Source organism: Eptatretus burgeri, chromosome 19 (assembly GCF_056783735.1).
Source record: "Eptatretus burgeri isolate ZD-2024b chromosome 19, Ebu_testis_v1, whole genome shotgun sequence".
Lineage (NCBI taxonomy): Eukaryota > Metazoa > Chordata > Myxini > Myxiniformes > Myxinidae > Eptatretus > Eptatretus burgeri.
The window spans coordinates 1,562,860-1,579,884 of record NC_140979.1 but is presented as its reverse complement, the minus strand read 5'-3'; the positions used below and the strand labels follow the sequence as shown (position 1 = coordinate 1,579,884).

Sequence of the window (17,025 nt, the reverse complement as noted above, 5' to 3'; positions counted from 1 at the left end):
GCAGGGGTGTGGGGGCGAGGCTGGGGAGGAGACGTAAGAAAACAGAAAGACCACCGACCTGCCTGCGCTGAGAGTGAGAGACCCAAAGACTCAGCTTCCACAGCGTGAAGCCAAGAAAGGTGAGAGGTGGGAGCTCCAGCCCAGAGGGGAGAGCAGTACTCCATCAGGCTGCGGATGAAGGCTTTATATGTGGTCAGGAGCTCAGGTGTGTCAAGGAAATACTTTGCATGACAGAGGATCCCCAGTCGGCGATGTCATCAACTTGGCATATGTCATCAACTCCCCGTGGGGTGTGTTAGAGTGACGTTGTTGTAAGAGTGTAAGAGTGTAAGGGTGTGTAAGAGTGACGATGACGTCATCGGTGAAGTTGTATCCCAGCCATAATTTATTTCATTTTTGTATCCACCGTGGATGATCGGAGGAGAGCAAACACACAGAAACGCACAAGGGGAGCATACACATGCAAATCCCAAGAAACAGCAGGATTACACTGACAAGATTGAACAAATTGTTTCACTCAAATGTTTCCTTCGGATGTTCAAAGTAATTTGGATACAATCAGAGTCAAGACAATCACATTTGGCAGCAGCAGTGCAAACATCAATACAATTTCCATGTGGATGTAAATTAACTCCAAAAATGAGAAATTACAACTCTGTACACACTTTGGCCGGGGTTGAGTAGCATGGCTTGACAAGTGCTCTGAGCTGGATGTGTTCAATAACACGAAATAAAGCCAACATGAACAGGAAATAAATATTTGATCGCGAGCGCCAGTCAGAGTGACCACTATGTTCGTTATGTCTGTGTGTGTCTGTCTGTCGTCTGTCTGTCCAGAGCATAACTCTGTGGACTTTGATCCGATCTTGATGAAACTTGGTTTTGTGTTCGATATCAATGTCAAGTTGTGTTTTCCTGGATGAGGGCATGCTACGCCCATTGTGAGTGGAGCCTCGCCGAAAAAATAGCCATTTTTAGGGGGTAGTCGGATTAAAAATCTATCTTCTCCTCGGGAATTGACTGACTGGAATGGGTTCTTCGGTATTTGAAAAGCAAAACGAATTATCTAAAACTTGTCGTTGTGCGACTTTTCATTTTCGTCCCAAGGTCAAGGACACAAGGTCAAAAACCTAGAAAATTGGGAATTTTGACGTAAAAATCATCCGACCGCCCAAACTTTGAGAGGGAGGATGACAATATTTTTAAATTATAACTTGGTCAAAAATTATCACATTGTTTCATCCTTGACTTCTGAAACAATCTATATCGTCAAGTACCGCTCGTAAGCCATTGTAATCTTCAGACTTGTTTATTTTAAAAATAGATAATTTTTTTTTTAAAAAACACTCGTACAAATAGTGCAGGATCCTGTCGGGCCACTCCACAGAGTTTAGTGAAACAACGAACACCGGTGAAATTACAGAACATTTCAATGGCACGAAAATTAACAAATAATAAAAAAATGATGAAGTTTCACATTCAAGTGGAATTCACAACCAGGGTCAGGGTTCACATTCAAGTGGAATTCACAACCAGGTCAACCAGGGTCATTCACAACCAGTGACATTTCACAGTCGAAAGGCCAAAAGAGAAACACCATAATGTCCGACTTGGTCAACCTTGCAGCATCTTCAGTGTTGTTCTTCATTCACTACAGGCATCTGAAAACAAAACAAAATGTTAAGAAAAGTGACCTGACAGGTATTGATAAACCTTATTAATAAAGAACGTTTATTACATCAAGGTACGTGTAGTCATCTGTAGATGAACGGTCCATTTTAAACTCTTCACCATCTGGAGTCTCCTTGTATTCAGGGTTCTCAAACCGTGAAGTTTTGACTTCCAGGAGCCGCCGGTTGCGGAAAATGTAGAACCCAGCAGCACAAGCCAGAACAAGCACTGGGGGAGCAGTTTGTTCAGATCAGCTGTGAAATCTCATTGATCACTTGAATGGAAGCACATTGACAAATCAATGGAAATTGTCTGAGCCAAGGATGGAACAAAATATACTGACGTAGTGGGACAATTACAGCAGCTGCTGCTGGAGAAGAGTTGTTTCCCTTTCCTTGAAGAGCAGCTTCAGCTGAAAAGTAAGAACGCAATGAATGCTGGGAGTAAAGGATGGCTCATTTCATGCATTGCCAAATGTCATCAGCAAATGCTGCAGGTTGGATAACGGGTGGAAGCTCGAATAAACAAATAAATAATATTGGAATGCAAACTATAAACATGATTAAAACCAAAGTCGTCAATCGTCCAGTCATTGAGTTAGAACGACATGGTGTGGACAAGCAAATCAAACGTCAATACAATCCATGAACATACTGTTGCGGATTCGCGCCCGCCGGCGTGCGAGCGGCCACGTTACTCGAATCGCGGCACGTCGCCCACCGGACGGACAATCCCGTCGTGACCCTCTCGGATTAACGCCGGGAACTAGTCACGGGTGGGCCTTTCGGCCTCACCACGATCGTGCCAATCGGCCCCCCGCGTGGGATAGGGTTGTTCGCCAAATTCGACCTACCTAAGTACCCACAGGGAGGGTAGACCGGGCGATCGCACCTCACCGCAGGTCGGAATAACCGAGCGGTGTTATCTTCAACCTCGACGGTTCGATTAATTATTGGGCGTATTTAGCCCACGACCAACCCTTTACGTGAAGTAAGATGGAGATTCAATAAAGGAAAAGACGAAGCGAAACGGGAAAAACAGTTCAACATAAAGCACATTTATTCCGCGGCAAACGGAAAGCACACATATACAATTATACACCAAAAGCAAATGTAAAAATGACACGACAATTCTGCACAAAAAGCAAATGTAAAAGTGACACGACAATTCTGCACAAAAAGCAAATGTAAAAGAGAAACACAATGCAGATCTACTACCGACTACCGAGCACACGGCAACACTTATACAGTTTTACTTCACAGACGGCGCCGACAACACATATACTCAAAGCAAAAGAAAAAGGGACCACCCTCAACGATGAGGGGGGCAGACGGGCCTGGGGCCGAGACCGCGTCGAGCCTACCAGTCTGGTGATGAGCCGCAAAATGGCGGTGGCGCCCCGACTCCGCGGGCCTTGCTGGCACTGCCTGGAAATGGGGTGGGAACGGGGCCCCCTTTTCACACTGTCTCAGCGCGGGGGGAAACAGGAGGGGGTTGTTGATGCTCGGGGGAATGAGGATATCTCGCTGGCTTGGGTCCCGCGACGAGTGTCTCCACCGCGACCTCGGTCGCGTTACCGGCCTCCCCTCTCCGCAGCTCCCCGACTCTGACACGAGCGCCCTCTCAACTGCCTTCGCCGCCGCCACCTCTCCAACTCCGTCCAACTGCTTTCTCTGACTCTTCTCTTCTCAACTCTCCTTGACTGACTCAACTGCCTTTTCGGCGAGCGAACGTGGCCCTTTATAGCCCCCGGGGCTTCGCTCCTTCACCTTCGACCCTTCACCTCTGGCTGGCTCCCCATTGGACAGAGGAAAAGTGGGCGTGAATGATTTTTGATCCGCGAATCTGCATATAGCGATCATACTCCGACGCACCTGGAGGCGGGGCCAAATCGCCCCACGCTCGCTGATAGGACGGAACAGAAGTGGGCGTGAATCGTTTTTGATCCGATTTCTCGGAAAGGCTGGTGTTTTTGCACCCGCTGCTCGGTGCGCGCCCTGTACGAGTCCAGGATCGGCGCCCACAAGCGGCGCGGGAATGGCGGTGATGCGATGGTTGCGAGAGCGAGATGTGACGGTAAGGGTCGTGGCTGTGGTTGTGAAGCGGAGTTGCGGTTGGTGGTTGTTGTGTGATGGCTGTTGAGACGTGGTTGGTGGTGGTTGTGGTGGTAGTAATGGCGGCTGGTCCAAAATAAAGATAGTAAAAGAAAAACGGCTATCCTGAAGGGTCGCAGCCCGAATGAATGACATTTATTCCCTCTAAACAACGGGTTTGGGCCTAACTACACATATACTTACAGAGATATCTCACCGAAGGGACCTGAATGGTGGTTTGCGAATTTCGTCAACCACAACAATACTGTTCTCCCAAATCAAAACAACAAACCTGTGTGGGGAATTGGGAGGATGGTGATACGTGGTGGCTTGGATGTTGCAGGTACGACTTTCCGCACAGGTGCAAGAGTTGTCTCACTCGTGGAGCCAGGTGCAAGAGTCGTCTCACCCGTGGTGCCAGGTGCAAGAGTCGTCTCACCCGTGGTGCCAGGTGCAAGAGTCGTCTCACCCGTGGTGCCAGGTGCAAGAGTCCTCTCACTCGTGGTGCCAGGTGCAAGAGTCGTCTCACCCGTGGTGCCAGGTGCAAGAGTCGTCTCACCTGTGAATCAAATAGTAAAGGGATTAAAAGCTCCTGTTAGACATTTTACAAACTTCAATTCGAGCCTTTAAACCGAGGAAAAGTAAACATGATACCTTTCATTGTCGATGTCATGCCGGGAGTTTTCCTGGGAATGTCAGTCGGTGGTGCAGGTGCAAGCTCACCTTCACCTGTCAATGCACATGTTGGAATAAATATGAGATCATGACAATGAACTAAACACAATTCATGGTCTCCATTATGGGGGAAAGCTCGGAAGGGGTGGAGGAGAGCGAGGCCTCACCACACATCACTACACACTCCAGGAGTCTCATAAAACAGAGAGAGGGAGGTAGTGGGGAGGGAAGGGGGTGTTCTGGACGTGCGTTTGATCGGAGGACGTGAGGGAAAGGGGGGGGGGGGGGGGTGGGTATGATCCTCGAATGCCGACATTAGTACAGGATTGAGTGAAATTGGGAACATTAAAACATCATATTCGAACGGGTTACACGAAACATTAACAACGCCAGGACACCGTCCAGAGACGTCTGTGAGGAGTGGGGGGTGTGGGGGGGTTGGAGGAGTTAAGTGTGAGGGAAGGGGGGTGTGGGGGGAGTGGGGGTTGGAGGAGTTAAGTGTGAGGAAAGGGGAACGGAAGGAACGATGTTTTCCTTCAATCATGGAAAAATCCACACCAGTGTTTGTGCCTTTATTTAATTTCCACACGTACGATAACCTCGAAAATCTCTTGTTAACTTGAGAGACGATTTGTGGAATTGACCCGAGCAGCAGCTCTGACTGATAAAAACAAAGAAAAACAAACAAATAACTTTCATTTGTCCAATTCGCACATTCTTTGACCCCTGTTCCTCTCCTCGACGCCCAGAGAGTTGTCTGGTGGTGGAGAGGGTTTCGGAGGAGGATAGTATGAGGAGAAAAGAAGGCAGTGTGATTGGAGTGAAGGGAAGGCAACGTCAGGGGAGGGGAAGGTAGCCTGATGGAAGGGGGAGGCAGCGGGAAGGCAGTGTGACGGGAAGAGAAGGCAAACTTAGGGAAATGGAAGGCAGAATGAGGGGAAGGGAAGGCAGTGTAAGAGCAAGTAAAGGAAGTGTTAGGGGATTAATGGCAGCATAGCAGGGTATTCCATTAGTGATAAAACACATCCAAACAGAAACGTATTCTTTGTCACCGCCGTGTTCTCAATAAAACCACGAGAGAGCATTTAAATACTACATCCCAAACCCATACCATCGACCTGGAAAAGGACTCCCGGCATATTAACCTCCCCCATAAACGTTTTCCAAACCTCCTCACAGTCCATGGAAAACGTGCACCGGGAATCAGCTTCAGAAATAATCTCAACCAATGAATGCACAGCATCTTTACCACAATCAATCTCATCGGCTCCGTTATTGCAATCTTCGTCCCCATCGCACAGCCAAGTCTTTGGTACACATTGATTTGTCACCGGACCACCACATGCAAACTCCGTAGGACGGCAGCTCCTATTGTCTGAAACAAAAGCAGTGTAAGGCATCGCCATCACAACTATTGAAATAAGACCACAGGTCTGTTTTGTTTTTGTAATGAAGGTGGGAAAACCAACAAAAAACCAGGCCGATGAGCTCAAAGATAGTCAGAGCACCAACAAAGCGGTCAAGTTAATATGCTTAACGAAAAATATGGGATAATTAAACTCCGTATTAGAATATAAAACAGTACTTGAACTCACCACAGGTTTCTGGAGCTTCATCAGATCGGTCAGAGCAGTGCACCTTTCCATCACAAACCCAATTTGAAGGTAAGCATTTACCTCCACCACAAACAAAATAATGAGGCGGACAGGTGTGAGAAGCTGCATAATCCACAACAAAAAGAAAACAAGAAAAATACCAATCAGAGATTGCACACCCTCACCAGGAATTGTGTTGTGTGGTGTTTGTGCAATGGTGTGTTACGTAGTTAATAAGAGATGTAATCAGAACTTCCATTTTATAACTGCTGGCATTGATGACCGGGTACCAAGCCGGCCAGGAACCAAGCCGGCCAGGTACCAAGCCGGTACCAAGCTGGGTACCCATCCATGTACCAAGGAGTGCTGCTTTGATGGGACACCTGACCCTGACCCATGAAGTTTTTATGAATATTCAACTTAATTTAGAATGAGATTAAAATAAATCAATGCAAATGGAAGACCAAATCGGTGCAGTCCTTCATTACAGTCATCAGAATCCAATCCAATCCATTGGGATCATACTCTGCAGAGAGAATCAGTGCTGCCAAAGTAGCCTCCTGTCCTGGACGGGTCACCACTTCAACACAGGATACTTGAACAGCTCAATCATCCCAACAAGCTGGTACGCACGTTGCTGACCTCAGAAGGATGGCAGGCAGAGACAACCCCAGCTGGTATTAATTGAACGGCCAAGCAGGATTTGAACTCAGGACTCTCGTGTCCCAAACCCACCAATCTCACCATTAAATCAACAACAGGCATACAAACATTGCAATAGTATGCACTTAATAGATGTATGTGTGGTCAGGGTGCAACTGATGAAATTCATACACGTATTGTCACATGGCTTCACAGATGGCTTCACGCATGGACGGAGTCGTAATGGTCTGATGGGTCTGAGGATCTTCAAGGTCTTATGGGATTTTGTGGTCTCATAGGATTTTAGGGTATTTAAGGGTCTTCAGGCTCTTGATAGCCTTAAAGGGTGTTCGGGGTCTCAAGAGGTCTTTGAGTTCTTAAGGGTGTGTAAAGGTTGAGGTGGTGAATGAAAATACCCTGAGGACAATCCCTGGATCAGACTTGGTCTGTGTGCTAAATGTGGTGGTTGCCAGCGAAGCGGGCTTTGCAAAAAAAGGTGAACAGACGACAACTTTTATTTATGAGATGACACTTTGAACCTCAACAGAAATAGCAAGTTAGAACATTCCAATGGACATCTTGTGTGTTTTATATCCAGTCTGGCACCCTGCCTTGCTCTTTACAAACTGGCAACCCATTTTGTGCCCACTAATTGATTTGTTGACATATTGTAACGAATCTGAAACCCATGAGCACTCAACATTCAGGTCCCCATTGCTCAGTTATTTCAATAAGTAAATGTGGATGGATTGCTACTTTGCCCTCTGTCTAATAGGGATTAAGTGTGCATGCGCTGCGAAGTTATTCTATAGATAGGATTTTTACACTTATAACAACAACAACACGCCTTCACCTCGCTTCCTCAACCCGACGCCACAGCGCCCGCAGTGGGCGGAGTTCAAGGAGGGACCTTGCGGCGGCTCTCGACCAATCAGGGAGATGCGAGCAAGTTTGCCGTCGGTCGTCCAATGGGCGCAGAGCGAGCTGCAAGAGAACCAGAGCCTCTTTGGGGGGCGCGGAATCGAGACGCCCCGACACGCCCCCCCCGACCAATCATGGATAGACGACCGATTTCCCCCCCGGCGAATGAGGCATGCAGAGAAGTGAGACACGTCCCCCCCCCGCCCCCAAGAAAAAGAGGGAAGAAATAGACGGGACGGCACAGTCATCTGGCTTCTGGTCTCGTCTCGTCGCTGGTTTTTGGTCTCTTCTCGTCGCTGGCTTCTGGTCTCGTTTGGTCGCTGGCTTCTGGTTTCGTCTGGTCGCTGGCTTCTGGTCTCATCTCGTTGCTGGCTTCTGGTATCATCTCGTCGCTGGCTTCTGGTCTCGTCGCGTCGCTGGCTTTGGTCTCGTCTCGTCGCTGGCTTCTGGTCTCGTCGCGTCGCTGGCTTTGGTCTCGTCTTGTCGCTGGCTTCTGGTCTCGTCTGGTCGCTGGCTTCTGGTCTAGTCTGGTCGCTGGCTTCTGGTCTCGTCTGGTCGCTGGCTTCTGGTCTCGTCTCGTCGCTGGCTTCTAGTCTCGTCTGGTCGCTGGCTTCTGGTCTCGTCTCGTCGCTGGCATCTAGTCTCGGCTGGTCGCTGGCTTCTGGTCTCTTCTCGTCGCTGGCTTCTGCTCTCGTCTCGTCGCTGGCTTCTGGTGTCGTCTCGTCGCTGGCTTCTGGTCTCGTCTGGTCGCTGGCTTCTGGTCTCGTCTCGTCGCTGGCTTCTAGTCTCGTCTGGTCACTGGTTTCTGGTCTCATCTCGTCGCTGGCTTCTGGTCTCGTCTCGTCGCTGGCTTCTGGTCTCGTCTCGTCACTGGCTTCTGGTCTCGTCTCGTCGCAGGCTTCTGGTCTCGTCTCGTCGCTGGCTTTGGTCTCATCTGGTCGCTGGCTTCTGGTCTCGTCGCGTCGCTGGCTTCTGGTCTCGTCTCGTCGCTGGCTTCTGGCTCGTCTGGTCGCTGGCTTCTGGTCTCGTCTCGTCGCTGGCTTCTGGTCTCGTATGGTCGCTGGCTTCTGGTCTCGTCTCGTCGCTGGCTTCTGGTCTCATCTCGTCGCTGGCTTCTGGTCTCATCGCTTGCCGAAGGAGTGTGATGGAGCCCGACGCTGCCATCCATACCCGGTGCTTGCGGCGGCATCGAGCTGCGGGTTCAAGTCCCGCCGAGCCGGATCGTCAAGGCCTGCACGAGGCAGGAAGGACCAAGATAGCTCTGGTTTCCAGCTCATCTTTCCTCGAGCTGGGAACCTTCAATAAAGACCTCGAGGTCCATCTTCTTTTGGGGTATTTGTGTGTGCGGGTGTGTCCTTGGGCCCTGTCTACAAGTAGAAACTGTGAAGTGGCTGTGTTTGCTTGTACATTGAATGCATTTCTTACAGTCGGTTTAACTCTGCTCTTGTGTGTTCCCTTGCCCACTTTATAAATAAATCCCCTGTTAAATGTTTCAGCTCGTTTCTGTGTTTCTTTCATTGGTTTAGCACGGTGCGTGTTGGGAAATTGGGAAGCGGCAAATTGTAACCTCGGTAACCATCCGCTCGGGTTACGCACGGTTCGAGCACGCTAACGGCTCGTTCCGCTCGAGCTCCGCGAGGGTGAATTTCCCCAGTCGTTTGGACGACATGGGTATTTAGGAAAATGGAAATTGTCAATCGACCCTATCCCACGCGGTCGACCGATTGGCGACCTTCGGTCCGATAAGGGACCGGAGTTATCCGGGGTGACAACCTATAAATTCCGGGTGATCAGTGTAGCTGACTCTACTGCTCCATCTCGCGGTCGTGCTCGCCGCCGAAACTCAGCCCCACAACAGCATTTCCTCCTGCAGAGAAATGGCTCGTTGTTCCACATCAAAAACATTGAAGCAAAAAGCAAAGATGAAGTCATCAGGAGGAACCTTGATAGGATTCACATTTCAGATGCTGCTCCTCCACCCTCAACCCATCCAAGCACAGCCAAGTGAGCCTTATTTGAAAAAAAAGGAACAAGAACCCACATCAAAAAACTAAATAATTCTGGCTGCCAGACCATGCGTCCGATCAAGTTGAAATTTAAAACATGTGTTCCCCATCATGACGAGATGACATTTGTGAAGTTTTACATCAATTGATTAAGCGGTTCCAAAGAAAATAGATGTATGCGGTTGTGGAATTGATTAAGCGGTTGTGGAAATTCACAGAACATCATTCAGGTTCCCCGAAGATCAGTTATTTCGATAAGTATGTGTTTCAGGTTAGGATCCCCCCCACCGATGTGTAAAGGGCTGTGAATCTTTGAGGGAGTCATTATTCTTTACTTTCTTTTATTTTAAAACATCGCAACACAGCCATCTCCTCGACGAACAACGCCATCTCCACGCCAACCATCTCCTACAACGCGAACAAACATCGCAATCATCATCTCCTACAACGCGAACAAACAACACCAACCGCCATCTTCTCGACAAACAACACCAACCGCCATCTTCTCGACGAACAACACCATCTCTGCGCCAACCATCATCTCCTCCAAACGCGAATAAACAACCCCAACCATCATCTCCTGAAAAAACAACGCGAGCCGATTTGCATATATGGATCACAGGACGGCTTCCCCGAAACCACCTAGTGACGTCGGACACATGGGGCTTCCAGTGAGGCTTTGGAGGGGTGAGAGGTCGGAGGTGAAGAGTGGGTGGGGCCCGGCCTCCGGTGAGAGTTCAAGGGGCAGCTCGCCCCCACCTATAAAGGGCGGAGCTCGCCCGGAGAGAGCAGTAGTCAGAGCTGTGGAGAGAAGTCGTCGCCGGGCGAGCAGTGCCAGTCAAGGCTTCCGAAGTCAGTGCCAGTCGGGAGGAGAAGCCAAAGTGCCAGCTGCGGTGGAGTCCAGCGAGTCGTCGGAGTCCGGGCAAGGACAGCCAGCGGCAGCGGCGGAGCTTGGTGGTCTGGGAAAACGACCCTGACGGCGGTCGAGCAGCGTCGCTGAGGTAGTGGATGGGTCAATAAAGAGCATCAACTTTAAAAGAGCCAAGGACCCGTTCACTCCTCCGAAAGCGTCACCGGCCGCGCCCGACAAAAGGCCCCGACGAGAGCCGGACCACCGAGGGGAACCAAGCAGCCACTCAAGCCGCTCCCCCAGCTGCTCAAGCCGCTCAAGCGAATGGCACGTTGCGACACAAGGGCCAAGCAGAGACACCAGGGGTCACCGACCCGAACACCTTCGAACCGTCACAAGGGGCTGCCAGGTAACCTGCAAGGCCTCTTGTGAGCCTTCGGTCATCCAGGCTCCGAGTTGGAATAAAGGCTCACGGGCCCGTTCCTTTTCTGGGTTTTGTGTGAAAGTGTCCTGTGGCGCCTTGTCTTTATAAGTAGAAAGTGGATTTCTACTTTCTTTTAATTATAAGCAGATTTAAGTGCATGTCTGTACATCAGTGAATAGTCATCGGCTGCAGGCTTTGCTCATGTCATGTCCCCTTCCCCCATTGAATGCTTGCTTGTTTAATGAATGCCACGTTGTTTGAATGTAAAACTGCTCGTTGCATCCATTTCCTCCCATTGACTTCCACGGCGCGTTCGGGAAATTAACAGGCTGTTAAAGCCAATAAAAGTGGTCATTTGGTCCGACGGAACTTATTGATTAAAACCGCTCGGCATCGCACACGGAACGAGCGCGCTAAGCGGCTCGTTTCCGTACGAGTTCCGTCGAGGTATAAATTCTCGGTAATTCTGTGTGCGCGGATAATTCGGTATCTCGAGATTCGGTGATAAACCCTGTACAGCGTGGACAGAAGATTGGCAGTTTATGGTGCGTTGAGGCATCCGTAGCAGGTTTCCGGAGTTGTCCGGAAGCTCCAACTGAATACCGATTTTCGGCGGACGCTCGACTGCGGTTGGGGCCGTAAGCGGTCGTGCGTGGTGTCGAACCGGTGAAATTCGTAACAATATGCTTAACGAAAAATATGGGATGATTAAACTCCATATTAGAATATAAAACAGTATTTGAACTCACCACAGGTTTCTGGATCTTCATCAGATCGGTCAGTGCAGTCCAAATCTCCATCACAAACCCAATTTGAAGGTAAGCATTCACCTCCACCACAAACAAAATCATGAGGCAGACAGGATTGAGAAGCTGCGTAATCCACAACAAAAAGAAAACAAGAAAAAGATCAATCAGAGATTGCACACCCTCACCAGGAATTGTGTTGTGTGGTGTTTGTGCACTGTTGTGTTCCGTAGTTAAGAAGAGATGTAATCATAACTACCATTTTATAACTGCTGGCAGTGATGACCGGGTACCAAGCCAGGTACCAAGCTGGGTACCAAGGCAGGGTACTAAGCCGTGTCGCTTTAATGGGATACCTGACACTCACTCATGAAGTTTTTTTTATTTTTATTCAATTTAATTCAGATTGAGATTAAAATAAATCAATCCAAATGGAAGACCAAATCAGTACAGTCCTTCATTGCAGTAATCAGAATCCAATCCAATCCATTGGGATCATACTCTGCAGAGAGCATCAGTGCTGCCAAAGCAGTCTCCTGTCCTGGACGGGTCACCACTTCAACACAGGATACTTGAACAGCTCAATCATCCCAACAAACTGGGACTCAGATTGCTGACCTCAGAAGGATGGCAGGCTGAGTCAACCCCAGCTGGTATTAATTGAACAACAAAGCAGGATTTGAACTCAGGACTCTCGTGTCCCAAACCCACCAATCTACCATTGAATCAACAAGCATACATTGCAATAGTACACAATTAATAGATGGATGTGTGGTCAGGGTGCAACAGATGTAATCCATACATATATCGTCACATGGCTTCACAGATGGCTTCACGCATGGAGCGAGTCGTAATGGTCTTATGGGTCTAAGGATCTTCAAGGTCTAGTACAGGATTGAGTGAAATTGCGAACATTAAAACATCATGTTCAAACGGGTTGCACGAAACAACACACGGACACCACCCAGAGACGTCCGTGGGGGGTGGGGGGGGCTTTTGGAGGGGGTAAGCGTAAGGGAAGGGGAACGGAATGAAGGAAGGATGTTTTTCTTCAATCGTTGAAAAGTCCGAACCAGTATTTGTGCCTTTATTTAATTTCCACACATACGATAACCTCTAGAATCTGTTGTTAACCTGAGAGACGAATTGTTGAATTGATCCGAGCAGCAGCTCTGACTGATAAAAACAAAGAAAAACAAACAAACAACTTTCATTTGTCCAATTCACACATTCTTTGACCCCTGTTCCTCTCCTCGACCCCCAGAGAGTTGTCTGGTGTTGGAGAGGGTTTCGGAGGAGGATAGTATGAGGAGAAAAGAAGGCAGTATGAGGAGAGGGAAGGGAAGGCAACCTCAGGGGAGGGGAAGGTAGCCTGATGGAAGGGGGAGGCAGCGGGAAGGCAGTGTGACGGGAAGAGAAGGCAACCTTAGGGGAATGGAAGGCAGAATGAGGGGAAGGGAAGGCAGTGTAAGAGCAAGTCAAGGAAGTGTTAGGGGATTAATGGCAGCATAGCAGGGTATTCCACTCGTGATAAAACACATCCAGACAGAAACGTATTCTTTGTCACCGCCGTGTTCTCGATAAAACCACGAGAGAGCATTAAAATATTACATCCCAAACCCATACCATCGACCTGGCAAAGGACTCCCGGCATATTAACCTCCCCCATTAACGTTTTCCAAACCTCCTCACAGTCCATGGAAAACGTGCACCGGGAATCAGCTTCAGAAATAACCTCAACCAATGAATGCACAGCATCTTTACCACAATCAATCTCATCGGCTCCGTTATTGCAATCTTCGTCCCCATCGCACAGCCAAGTCTTTGGTACACATTGATTTGTCACCGGACCACCACATGCAAACTCCGCAGCACGGCAGCTCCTATTGTCTGAAACAAAAGCAATGTAAGGCATCCCCATCACAACTATTGAAATAAGACCACAGGTCTGTTTTGTTTTTGTAATGAAGGTGGGAAAACCAACAAAAAACCAGGCCGATGAGCTCAAAGATAGTCAGAGCACCAACAAAGCGGTCATGTTAATTTGCTTAACGAAAAATATGGGATAATTAAACTCCATATTAGAATATAAAACAGTACTTGAACTCACCACAGGTTTCTGGAGCTTCATCAGATCGGTCAGAGCAGTGCACCTTTCCATCACAAACCCAATTTGAAGGTAAGCATTTACCTCCACCACAAACAAAATAATGAGGCGGACAGGTGTGAGAAGCTGCATAATCCACAACAAAAAGAAAACAAGAAAAATACCAATCAGAGATTGCACACCCTCACCAGGAATTGTGTTGTGTGGTGTTTGTGCAATGGTGTGTTACGTAGTTAATAAGAGATGTAATCAGAACTTCCATTTTATAACTGCTGGCATTGATGACCGGGTACCAAGCCGGCCAAGAACCAAGCCGGCCAGGTACCAAGCCGGGTACCAAGCCGGGTACCAAGCTGGGTACCAATCCATGTACCAAGGAGTGCTGCTTTGATGGGACACCTGACCCTGACCCATGAAGTTTTTATGAATATTCAACTTAATTTAGAATGAGATTAAAATAAATCAATCCAAATGGAAGACCAAATCGGTACAGTCCTTCATTACAGTCATCAGAATCCAATCCAATCCATTGGGATCATACTCTGCAGAGAGAATCAGTGCTGCCAAAGTAGCCTCCTGTCCTGGACGGGTCACCACTTCAACACAGGATACTTGAACAGCTCAATCATCCCAACAAGCTGGTACGCAGGTTGCTGACCTCAGAAGGATGGCAGGCAGAGACAACCCCAGCTGGTATTAATTGAACGGCCAAGCAGGATTTGAACTCAGGACTCTCGTGTCCCAAACCCACCAATCTAACCATTAAATAAACAACAGGCAAACATTGCAATAGTATTCACTCAATAGATGTATGTGTGGTCAGGGTGCAACTGATGTAATTCAAACACGTATTGTCACATGGCTTCACAGATGGCGTCACAGATGGCTTCACGCATGGACGGAGTCGTAATGGTCTTATGGGTCTTAGGATCTTCAAGGTCTTATGGGTTTTTGTGGTCTCAAAGGATTTTAGGGTATTTAAGGGTCTTCAGGCTCTTGATAGCCTTAAAGGGTGTTCGGGGTCTCAAGAGGTCTTTGGGTTCTTAAGGGTGTGTAAAGGTTGAGGTGGTGAATGAAAATACCCTGAGGACAATCCCTGTATCATACTTGGTCTGTGTGCTAAATGTGGTGGTTGCCAGCAAAGCGGGCTTTGCAAAAAAAGGTGAACATACAGACAGACGACAACTTTTATTTATGAGATGACACTTTGAACCTCAACAGAAATAGCAAGTTAGAACATTCCAATGAACATCTTGTGTGTTTTATATCCAGTCTGGCACCCTGCCTTGCTCTTTACAAACTGGCAACCCATTTCGTGCCCATGAATTGATTTGTTGACGTATTGTTACGAATCTGGAACCCATGAGCACTCAACATGCAGGTCCCCATTGCTCAGTTATTTCAATAAGTAAATGTGGATAGATTGCTACTTTGCCCTCTGTCTAATAGGGATTAAGTGTGCATGCGCTGCGAAGTTATTCTATAGATAGGATTTTTACACTTATAACAACAACAACAACACGCCTTCACCTCGCTTCCTCAACCCGACGCCACAGCGCCCGCAGTGGGCGGAGTTCAAGGAGGGACCTTGCGGCGGCTCTCGACCAATCAGGGAGATGCGAGCAAGTTTGCCGTCGGTCGTCCAATGGGCGCAAAGCAAGCTGCAAGAGAAACAGAGCCTCTTTGGGGGGCGGGGAATCGAGACGCCCCGACACGCCCCCCCGACCAATCATGGAGAGATGACCGATTTCCCCCCGGCGAATGAGGCATGCAGAGAAGTGAGATACGTCCCCCCCCCCCCGCCCCCAAGAAAAAGAGGGAAGAAATAGACGGGACGGCATGGTCATCTGGCTTCTGGTCTCGTCTCGTCGCTGGTTTTTGGTCTCTTCTCGTCGCTGGCTTCTGGTCTCGTCTGGTCGGTGGCTTCTGGTTTCGTCTGGTCGCTGGCTTCTGGTCTCATCTCGTCGCTGGCTTCTGGTCTCATCTCGTCGCTGGCTTCTGGTCTCGTCGCGTCGCTGGCTTTGGTCTCGTCTCGTCGCTGGCTTCTGGTCTCATCGCGTCGCTGGTTTTGGTCTCGTCTCGTCGCTGGCTTCTGGTCTCGTCGCGTCGCTGGTTTTGGTCTCGTCTCGTCGCTGGCTTCTGGTCTCGTCGCGTCGCTGGCTTTGGTCTCGTCTCGTCGCTGGCTTCTGGTCTCATCGCGTCGCTGGCTTCTGGTCTCATCTCGTCGCTGGCTTCTGGTCTCGTCGCGTCGCTGGCTTTAGTCTCGTCTCGTCGCTGGCTTCTGGTCTAGTCTGGTCGCTGTCTTCTGGTCTAGTCTCGTCGCTGGCTTCTGGTCTCGTCTCGTCGCTGGCTTCTGGTCTCGTCTCGTCGCTGGCTTCTGGTCTCGTCTGGTCGCTGGCTTCTGGTCTCTTCTCGTCGCTGGCTTTGGTCTCGTCTCGTCGCTGGCTTTGATCTCGTCTCGTCGCTGGCTTCTGGTCTCATCTCGTCGCTGGTTCTGGTCTCATCTCTTCGCTGGCTTCTGGTCTCGTCGCGTCGCTGGCTTTGGTCTCGTCTCGTCGCTGGCTTCTGGTGTCGTCTGGTCGCTGTCTTCTGGTCTAGTCTCGTCGCTGGCTTCTGGTCTCGTCGCTGGCTTTGGTCTCGTCTCGTCGCTGGCTTCTGGTCTAGTCTGGTCGCTGTCTTCTGGTCTAGTCTCGTCGCTGGCTTCTGGTCTCGTCTCGTCGCTGGCTTCTGGTCTCGTCTCGTCGCTGGCTTCTGGTCTCGTCTGGTCGCTGGCTTCTGGTCTCGTCTCGTCGCTGGCTTCTGGTCTCGTCTGGTCGCTGGCTTCTGGTCTCTTCTCGTCGCTGGCTTCTGGTCTTGTCTCGTCGCTGGCTTCTGGTCTCGTCTTGTCGCTGGCTTCTGGTCTCGTCTCATCGCTGGCTTCTGGTCTCGTCTCGTCGCTGGCTTCTGGTCTCCTCTGGTCGCTGACTTCTGGTCTCGTCTCGTCGCTGGCTTCTAGTCTCGTCTGGTCACTGGTTTCTGGTCTCATCTCGTCGCTGGCTTCTCGTCTCGTCTGGTCACTGGTTTCTGGTCTCATCTCGTCGCTGGCTTCTAGTCTCGTCTGGTCACTGGTTTCTGGTCTCATCTCGTCGCTGGCTTCTGGTCTCGTCTCGTCGCTGGCTTCTGGTCTCGTCTCGTCGCTGGCTTCTGGTCTCGTCTCGTCACTGGCTTCTGGTCTCATCTCGTCGCTGGCTTCTTGCCTCGTCTGGTCGCTGGCTTCTGGTCTCGTCTCGTCGCTGGCTTCTGGTCTCGTCTCGTC

General features: G+C 49.5%; 1 protein-coding gene across 4 annotated transcripts in view; it reads right to left on the bottom strand.

Annotated features, from left to right (window-relative positions):
- Positions 1 to 1,560: 1,560 nt before the first annotated feature.
- The window catches only part of LOC147008378 (uncharacterized), a 44,443-nt gene continuing 28,978 nt past the window's right edge, over positions 1,561 to 17,025 (bottom strand). For 3 of the 4 annotated variants that reach the window (XM_085864905.1, XM_085864903.1, XM_085864904.1), the window contains exons 4-13: positions 13,734 to 13,856; positions 13,388 to 13,513; positions 11,627 to 11,749; positions 6,035 to 6,157; positions 5,689 to 5,814; positions 4,419 to 4,493; positions 4,057 to 4,323; positions 2,015 to 2,083; positions 1,739 to 1,899; positions 1,561 to 1,661 (exon numbers count right to left, since the gene is read on the bottom strand). In XM_085864905.1, coding sequence (XP_085721031.1) covers positions 1,632 to 1,661; positions 1,739 to 1,899; positions 2,015 to 2,083; positions 4,057 to 4,323; positions 4,419 to 4,493; positions 5,689 to 5,814; positions 6,035 to 6,157; positions 11,627 to 11,749; positions 13,388 to 13,513; positions 13,734 to 13,856 — 1,223 coding nt within the window. In that variant the 3' untranslated portion in view covers positions 1,561 to 1,631. The remainder of the gene's footprint in view (positions 1,662 to 1,738; positions 1,900 to 2,014; positions 2,084 to 4,056; positions 4,324 to 4,418; positions 4,494 to 5,688; positions 5,815 to 6,034; positions 6,158 to 11,626; positions 11,750 to 13,387; positions 13,514 to 13,733; positions 13,857 to 17,025) is intronic. The other variant, XM_085864906.1, reaches the window with a different exon arrangement.